Source organism: Pundamilia nyererei, unplaced genomic scaffold (assembly GCF_000239375.1).
Source record: "Pundamilia nyererei isolate P.nyererei 1_Seehausen unplaced genomic scaffold, PunNye1.0 scaffold00442, whole genome shotgun sequence".
In the NCBI taxonomy this organism is placed as follows: Eukaryota; Metazoa; Chordata; class Actinopteri; order Cichliformes; family Cichlidae; genus Pundamilia; species Pundamilia nyererei.
The window spans coordinates 27,341-36,942 of NW_005187843.1; the positions used below are offsets into that span (position 1 = coordinate 27,341).

General features: G+C 41.3%; 1 protein-coding gene across 1 annotated transcript; it reads right to left on the reverse strand.

The window, feature by feature from the left end:
- Positions 1 to 40: 40 nt before the first annotated feature.
- On the reverse strand, positions 41 to 6,989 carry LOC102201219 (zinc finger protein 239-like). The gene is made up of 4 exons (XM_013916052.1): positions 6,705 to 6,989; positions 2,520 to 2,595; positions 1,478 to 2,326; positions 41 to 604 (listed from the first exon to the last, which is right to left on the reverse strand). Exons 2-4 carry the CDS (start codon positions 2,535 to 2,537, stop codon positions 377 to 379), a joined length of 1,095 nt encoding a protein of 364 aa, XP_013771506.1. The 5' UTR covers positions 2,538 to 2,595; positions 6,705 to 6,989; the 3' UTR covers positions 41 to 376.
- Positions 6,990 to 9,602: the final 2,613 nt, after the last annotated feature.

Consider the following 9,602-nt stretch of genomic DNA (forward strand, 5'->3'; position numbering starts at 1 on the left):
GTCAACAATCAAATCCAGCTAACTTACTTAGCGAGGTACGAAGAACGGGCCCCAGAAGAGGATCTTTCTGTCTCTGCAGAGTCATTGTGATTCAGTAATAGGAATGATTTAATGATCACGCTTACTCTGTTTGCACAGAGCAGATAATGTATAATGAGAATGGGATCGTTTGTGTTTGGAGTATGAACTGAGATTCTTGAAGCTCTTGTCACACTGGTCACAGCTGAAGTTCCCTTCAACATGTGTACGTTCATGAAGGTTACGACTGCTCGATTGTGAGAACCTTTTGTTACAGTGTCTACACTTGTATGGTTTCTCTCCTGTGTGGACTCGTTTATGTCTTTTAAGCTGGTAAGCACTGGTTACAGGCGTGCTTTTAAACCCCACCGTGGAACAGTTCATGTTGTTTAAAATCAGATTGAGTGGGGAAGCCTCTTCCACATTCTTTACAGTAGATAATTTTGTCTTGTGTGTGTCTAAGCTGATGCTTTTTTAGGCTTCGTTGCTGGTTGAAAGTTTTTCCACAAAGGTCACAACGAAACGCTTTCCCACCACCACACTGACAATAGGGTTGAAAACTGGATCCATCTGTGTCACTCTGCTTCTAAACAAAGACACAAAGACAGTGTGAGTCAGTCCTTCAACATTTTAATCCTGAATGCCACCTGAAATAAAGAGCATCTCTGACAACATCCAATTATATCTTACTGTTTACATTATAACAGCTTAATGGGCTACAATAAATGTCTGTGATGCAGAGGAACAGCAAGAAGCACTGCTACCCTGGCTGCAAACAAACTCTCACCATACTTATACATACATAGGACATTTAAATAAAACTTGGAGACTATTAAAAGTCAGCTGATTCTGAGGGGGTCAGGTGGGATACACTGATTGGTTTTAGTTAGATGACCCTCCTGTTGTTAAGTTAGTGAATACAAGTAAAATTGACTGGTTCATATAGAGCACTTTTCTACTAATGGAATAATTATAATAGTCAAAATCAAACTGAATCAGAATTTAAAGGAGTTGTAAAATCATACCCAGTCTGTGAAGGTTCTCAGGCGTACATTATCGTAGTCTAAGGAGCTTGTAAAGAAAAGCATCTGGAGTTTTTAAAGTTTCTCAAAGATGTTTCACCTCCCATCCGAGAAGATCAATTAGCGCCATTTACAAGAGCCATATTCCATTCGATCCAGTTACTGCAGAGTGACTGGAATTAAGGTGACTTTCCACCAGTTGCTCTTAGGACTAATTTAAATAATGCTTCAAAACAATTGCAACTGTAAATCCTCAAATATGGATACAAAGTAACAGTAATAATTGCTGTTAGTTAGATGACTCATCATGTTCTTTACTGACATTTTCCAAATTCCAGTAGATGCCATTGAGTCCAGTAGAATTACTAACATGCTAACACAATTTAATGAGCCAAACAGTGACACTGAAATTAGAAGATAATAATATAAATACATACCTCACAGTAACTGCACTTGTAGAGTTTCTTTCTGGTGTGGATCTGTTGGTGTATTTTCAGGTAACGTGGAGATTTAAAAGTCTTCTCACACATGTCACATTTATAAGGTCTCTCCTCAGTGTGGGTAAGCATGTGGCTTTGTAACTGTGCATCTGTTGTAAACGGTTTCCAACACTGATCACAGCAGTAAACATCCTGTCCAGTGTGAATGCGGATGTGTCTATTTAGGTCCCCATTGCGACTGAAAGTTTTTCCACAAATGTCACATCTGTACTTATTAATTCCAGAGTGGGTAACTAGATGATTCTGTAAGTGGCTACTGTGAGTAAAAGCTCTGCCACACTGATCGCAGCTGTGTGCTTTCACTCCACTGTGGATGAGTTGGTGTGCTTTTAAGTGTCGAGCCTGGGTAAAAGATTTCCCACACAAGTCACAGGTGTATGCTTTAACTCCACTGTGGATAAGTTGGTGTGTTTTTAAGCTTTGAGCCTGGGTAAAAGCATTTCCACACAAGTCACAGGTGTACGGTTTAACTACACTGTGGATGAGTTGGTGTCTTTTCAAGCTTCCAGGATGGGTAAAAAAATCTCCACACAAGTCACAGTTGTACTGTTTAACTCCACTGTGGATGAGTTGGTGTCTTTTTAAGTGTACAGCCTGGGTAAAAGATTTTCCACACAACTCACAGCTGTAAGGTTTAACTCCACTGTGGATGACTTTGTGTTTTTTTAAGTTTCCAGCCCGAGTAAAATCCTTCCCACAATCATCACAGGTGTGTGTTTTCTCTCCCTTTCTTCTGTGAGGTTTGTCGGCCTCCTGAGAGCGCTGACTTCTCGCTCCATGTTGGTCCTGCAGTGACAGAGAAACAAACAGAGGCAGTGAATGAAATGCAGTCGTGGAACAAACTGAACTCCATTAGTGGAATCAAAGATGTCAACAAACACGTCGTAGGTGTGTTACCGCCACCTTCTGCTTATATTATCACATTACAATGATGTGCTACAATGAGAGTTGTAACGTCCACAGTGATATTTTTGCTCACCTTTTGGGTTGAAGTCATTGTTTCCTCTGTAGTGGCTGAGCTGAGTCTAAATGGCTCGTCTCCTCCTGATGATCAGCTGGAACAAAAAATATATTTATATGTATTTCATCCTTGACCAAAAGAAGCTGAGATGGAAAGCTCAAATCCACTCAAACTAAATGTCTTCAGTCAGTGTGTCAGCCTCCAGTTAACAACAGTGGTGAGAAACTGCAGTAATGAACCTCCACTGAGTAACTGCAGTTTGGTGCTTCATTTGAACCTCATAGATTTTATTAAACAAAATGGATTAAAAAACACACAGTACAAAGAAGGTGAGCTGATAGTAAGAGTATCATCATCTCAAACTACATCAAGATTCTCAGACCATGTCATGGTTCACTTGATCCCTGCAAACAGGCACAAACTGAAACTCTCTAAAGCTTTTGTAAAGACACTGAAGCAGTGGACTGATGAGGCTGTGGAGAATCTGCAGGTGTGTCTGGACTGCACCGACTGGCAGGTTTTCAGGATTGTTACCAACAGTTTGGATTATTATAGAGATGCTGTGACGTCCTGTGACATCAGCTTCTGTGAGGAAGCTGCACAGCATCACACACCAGGGTGAGTTAGAATACTGACGAGCTCTGGTTCACAGCTAAGCTAAAGGGGAGACAGTTTCTTTTTTTCCCCACTTTGGCTCTCGGAGGAGACGGACACCTCTTTCACGCTCTCCTCCCGGTTATCTTCCCTGCTCGCTTGCTTCTATGTCGTTGTCTGGTCTTGTCTGAGTCAAACCCTGAGAGAGTGTCTCATTCTCACTCTTGTTCTCTAAAACCTAAAGAAGAACTATGAATTTGATCAACTGGTCCCTTAACGCAATTGGCACTCTATTCTCAACGAGAAGCCTGGGTTCGGGAGAGCCCGAGTGTCCTGAAGGGACGTTCCCTGCTGGATACACGATGGACGGGTGGCAGAAGTGGCACGTTGTGTGCCTAGCGGGACTGTCTATCGAGGATATTGGAGACATCTACCTATTTGGAACCATGATAACAGGATTCTTGCTGATCGGAGATGGCATGGCCCTGGCTTATCGGAAATTGAAGAAAGTGGTGACTGCTGTTCAAACCGGCACAAGGCTAGCCGCTATGATCGAAAGTGTGGGAAGAGCTGTGAGTGCTGGGACTGTTCTTACTGAACAAAATATGGGGAAAGATCTTGGAGGAGCTCACAGCTCTTAAACGTGGAGACCAGGGATGGACATTAAGAACAACTGTAAAATTGATGCAGTCTGTTCGTCCGAAAACAACATAACCATGATTTCTCATGCGGCTACCCCCCACCCTGAAGGCGCCAGCTGGACGCTTGAAGGCTGAGGCGAACAACAACAATTCTTCCCTCAGATATGATAACGAGAACGAGCTGACTCTCTTGCCTGATTCTTCATTGCCACCTCAGTAGGCTGCGGACTGTTGATCTTTGCCTAATAGGCGGAAGGCCACTTTCTCAGGCTGAACACAGGACACGCATCCCGAAACGCACACACACATGTACACTGATACGCCCTCACCACCACCCTCCCTTACTCGAATCCAACGCCTCCCCATGCTTACCTCCCATGTGGACAGCGGCTCAACCGGAGTCGGGATCGCAAGATTGCAGATGCAGCTGTGCACACGGCATACTCCCCCATGTTGCTTGTCTGTGTTTTATGGTGTTATGGTATGATAATATCGGTGCTTACTTTATCTGCTATGGAGTTCTAGTTTTCTTCTCATGCTGACTCCCTTTTGGAAACCAGCAATTTCAGTTGCAGGCAACTGCAACCGACAAATAAAGGCATTCATTCATTCCTTGTTCAGGTTTAGTGAGGCTAAACTCCAAAAACTGTTTTCAGCTAATGACTCTGATTCTGTCTGGAAAACACTCAGACAGTGAACCAAGCACAAACCTAAAGACCCCACTCTACCAACATTTCACACCTAGTCATCAGCCTGAACAGCTCCTGCTGTGGATTCTACCAACAATGACCTGTTACTCCCCCACCCAAGACATTCAACACCTTCAGCAACCCCTGTGATTATAAAACACGGCCTGGACATGATCACCACTTCATTAAGTTGCTTGAAGACGTTTCACCTCTCGTCTGAGAAGCTTCTTCAGTTCTAGGTTCAAATGGTGGAGAGTCCCAGATTTTATGGTGTGTTCACACCGAATGCAGTAGACACGACCAAAACGCGCCAGACGCCCCTAGCTTGACGCACGCAAATTCGCACCTTGACGCGTGTCCAACGTGAATTATTGAAGTGGAAATGTGGGAGGAAGTTGTGCCAGACGGTATGTTTGCAAGATGGCAGCTGTCGAGCTAGCGTTTGAAGAGAGAGTCTCCCTTTTCTATTTACTGTGGAGAACAGAGCAGCGGCGTAAAGGACGTCCTCACCGTACCTGGGTTCATCAGGTCCTCCAGAGGCGTGAGCAGTTTGGTGAGTTTCACCATTTGCTCCAGGAGCTGCGCCTGGACGACGGGGCAGCTCCTGGAACTAACCTCTCTTTATTCTCTTAAATAATTGGTCATCACTATGTTGGTCATCACTATGTTGCTATATATTAGTATTAGTATTTTCATTAGTATAATATGAAATAAATTCTACATGTGTCAAGTTCTGTGCCAATATTTGCTGTGTAGCAGAACTGAGACATTAGTCATTACAAAAATTTATTTCAAATAATATTAAAATAAATAAATAAATAAATAAATATAAACAACATAACTATTTACAGAGAGACTGGAATAAAAAGGACCCAGCTTAATGTGGAAGACCCTCAGGGAGAAGGAGGAGAAAAATAAGAACATTGTCTCTGCCCTGGAGAGCTGCTGCCTCATCAGAAAACTACTGATTGCTCGGGTCACTTCAAATATAAATGAGGCTGTAGGCATCGTGGTGGGGGGGGCGGCATCACGGGCATCGGCAAAAGAAAAAAAAAATGCTCATACTCATGCTCCCCAGCCAGCGCATATTGGGAATGGCATACGCACCGATCGGTTTTCTATCGCCCATTTGCTGGGAGTAAGGGCACCCTTCGTTTGCGAGGTGCGCCTGCTGCTTGCGGCACAGAGAGGAGAGGGCGGGGCGGCAGCTGGAGCAGCATCTAATAACCAACTCGCAAAATAAAACAAAATAAAAACAAACCAACAAACACGAAAACACCAGACACCATGATACAGACTTATAATTTGCACCCATGTTTTTCCTCGGTGCTCCTGCTCGCTGCTGAAGTCAAAGTAAACTTTATTGTCATCTCCGCTACAGACAGTCCAGAGAGACGAGACGACGAGGCTCCAGTTACAACAATGCAAGTAAACAAACAATAAATATAAGAAGAGTAAGAAAATAAATATACACTTTAGGACCAGGGGTAAAGGGATCAATAACAAATTAAAATTTTTAATTTACAGTTTGATGATTTAAAGTCTCACACAACCCATCGAAAGGGGAGGGGGTCCTGCTGCTTTCAAGTAGAGCACATTTCATTCATAATGATGTAAATCCAAGTCCATTATGGATTCATGATTTGAATCCTGGGTTGTGTGAAAGCTCAGAAATGCACCCTAGACTAAGTGAACCTGTGAACTAAGGTGTAGGTCTGTTAGGTTATGTTGTGGTGATCCTCGGGTTGAGGGATGGGTGTTCATACTGCAGTGCAAAATTAAAACCAATGGAAGATGGACAAGAAAAGTTCAAAGCCATCAGGTGCTCAGTTTAGAAAAAATAGAAAAGAAGAGGAGGAGAAACGAGCAAAAGATACAGGTAAGCAGACGTGTCATTGGATAATGGCAGCTCATCCTGAACCAATCAGAGTCAGAATACTTTATTAATCCCTAAGGAAATTATGTGGGTTCCAGTTGCTCCAAGAAGAAATGGTAAAAATAGCAACAGTAACAGACTAAACTCCAAACAATATGTTATGTTACAGATTTTAATATTAATTAGTCAGTGTCAGTTGTTGATTTGTCCTGTTCTCATTGTATGACGAATTATGATGGCTGTTTGGTAGCCGTTTGCATACTATGCACACTCTCTCTCTCCATAGGGGGGGGGGGGGCAGAGGGAGTGTTCGCCCAGGGCGCCAAACAGGCTACGACCGCCACTGTTCAGGAGCTAAACTCAACATGAACTGAACTCACAGTAAAGTTAGCTCGGTGCTTACCTTTAGATGAGCCCACAAACCGAGAGAAACTCCGCGATGAAGCTGCAACTCTTTCCAAACACAGGAAACAGATCAGGGAGCAGAGACCCACGTGGTTCACGCTGATCTCAGCTACGATCCAGGAGACAAGGATGGGCAGATCGATGCAGATATCGATCAGGACGTTGGTAGTGGTTTATGATCGATACTTTAGTTTGTTTCTCTCCTCTAAGTTCACTACTTTACTCCCGTTTCATGAAAAAGCAGCTCTCTCTGCTCGACTGCTCTCCTGCACACATTTGCTCCGCCCCACTCTTCCGACTCTGCTGTGGTTTGTTACTGTGCGGTCACGTGACTCCGCTGCGCAGCGTAACCACGTGGTGTTTTGTTTTCCTTTGCCTCGATGAAAACGTCATCGTGGGAAGGAGAATTGCTAAGGACTCAGGAAAAGAGAAGAGCGGTGCTGAGAATTGGAACAGCCTGACGCTCGTCTCTCTTTAACAATGTTACACCAGGGTGGGGTTCTTATGGAGGACTGCAAGAATCACACACTTAGAAATAAAGAATTCTCATTTAAATAATGATTTGTGCAATAAAATATGAATTTCTAAATTACTTCACAAAGAAAAGCTTGAAATTAGAACCAGCATTGAGCCCTGTTACATTAATACACCGTGTTAGAGCAGTGGCTGCAACCTACAGCCTTTAAACTCATGATTAAAATGCTGACAATAAACTCATCAGTCCAGATTTCACCAACTTATTTTCTGATATATTGTGTTAAAAGAACTGAGATAGGGTCATTAAAATAAAAGCTGTCAGTTCTCTCATTCCTCATTGTACTTCCCTCATTTATTTTAAATACAAGATTTCTGACATCTCTTAATGTCGCTCAGATTTCTGAATATAAAGAGCGAATGCACTTACAGCAGGAACTTCACATCTAGCCATCAAAAGTTTGGTAAAGTTGCATGAGTACTGTAAAGTTTTCTGGGGTCCTGTTAAAAATAGCACAAGCGTCACACCACATCTATAAACTATATATTCCAGTTATCCACTTATCAGTAATTTCTGAATCACAACAAGGACACAAAGCTCACTGCTTATCACAGACGTTACATCCTCTGTCAAGCAATTTCAGAGAGAAAGAGCAACAACGACTCATTAAGATCAGCCAGAAATCTGCCCCTCTCTGGCAGCTGTGGCAACTCACAATAAGAAAGCTTGCATTCTTTGAACAATGCTGGGTCATGTATGATTTGTCTGAGACCATGTGTCATGAAAATGTCATGAAATTAAGATATTACATTTTGGATTTTCTGCACCTTCACTCTCAGTGAAGTGTTTTAAACTTTGATGAAATATGGCAACTTTGTGTTGTGCTGCAAGATAAACCCGTTGTCCTCATGACCACAACTTTTTAAAAACACTCTCTGTTCAAAGGTAATTTTAGTTTTTATACTTATAGGGTCCAACTAACAGGAGAAAAAAAGTGCAAACAACAAACCAGTTTATAATTGGTTAATGATGTATACTTTATTTATCCCTAATTTACGAATAAATTCTTTACAAATCCTACCATGTGGATTCATGGATTTTTTTTCACATTCTGTCTCTCACAGTTGAAGTGTACCTCTGGTGCAAATTACTGACCTCTGTCATCATTTTAGGTGGGGGAACTTGCACAATCGGTGGCTGACTAAATACTTTTTTGCCCCACTGTAAACATCTAATGTTCTTAACACTTTAATGTTAGCATTTGATGACCACTAAAGCATGTCATGTTTTATAACATTTTCTTCTTAATCATTGGATCTGTATTTTATAGGTCACCTTCAATATCCCAAACATCTGATGTGCAAGTATATAATACTCTTTTGTATAACAATGTTGCATATTTAATTGTTCAGTTTCATTTGCATGCCATTACATTTGCAGTTGATATGGTATTGTGTTGTGTTTGTGTTTATGCTGAAGGTTCAGTGTGGTACAGAATCTCAAATGGCATCCACATCAGGAGAACATACTACAAGTTAGTCTTAAGTTATAAAATTACATGATTTCCCCCTAGAGATCAATGAAGTATTCTGATTGTGATTCTAAAATTTAAAAAATATAAAATGATATACTTGAAAATAATTCTAAAGTAAAAAGCTCAGTGAAACCGTTTTGTTTATTTTTGTTTTTGGTAAATTATTGAGGCTCTCTATCTAATCCATAACTTGAGCAATTTCAGCCACGGTGAAGTACTTCAGACCCAACCCAGCCAAATGTAGAGCCAGAATTACTACTGCATAAAATGTATTTTAATCTTCTGTTTATACTCTTCTTTCACAGTATGTATAACAATATCTATGCACCTGTCGTTATTGACAGCAGTTCTTCAGATGCAATACAACAAACCCATAGTGTGTGACTTGCAGTTAACTTATTTATCAAATATTTGTTTACTAAAAATAGTTCTGGGTACTGCTGCTATTTTTGATCCTAACCTTTTACAGGAGCAAACATAGCTGAACTGTTCCTGTGAAGTTATTCTGCTGATGTTTGTATTCAGAAAAAAAAAAGATTCTTAAAATTATTTGGTTGCTGATGATTGTTCTTCAGATCACTATTTTGCTTTTGAAAATGAATTAACAGAAAAAGGCCAGTTGATAAAGCAAGAAAAAATAACTTACAAGATATTAAACAAAAAAATTACATAAAGTGTAAATAGTGTAAATATTTAGTTGCTTTTCACTGACTGATTCTACAGTGATGAACCTGATGGACTGACGGCTGCAGATGTCATCTCAAATCTGGCTCTGAAGATCAACAAAACCTCCCGTAGGAGATTCAACATTAACATGGATGGTGCCTACCGAGGCTTCAGGAGGTCTTCATAAAGTCCCAACTTTGGCATGATTGTGAAATTCTCTG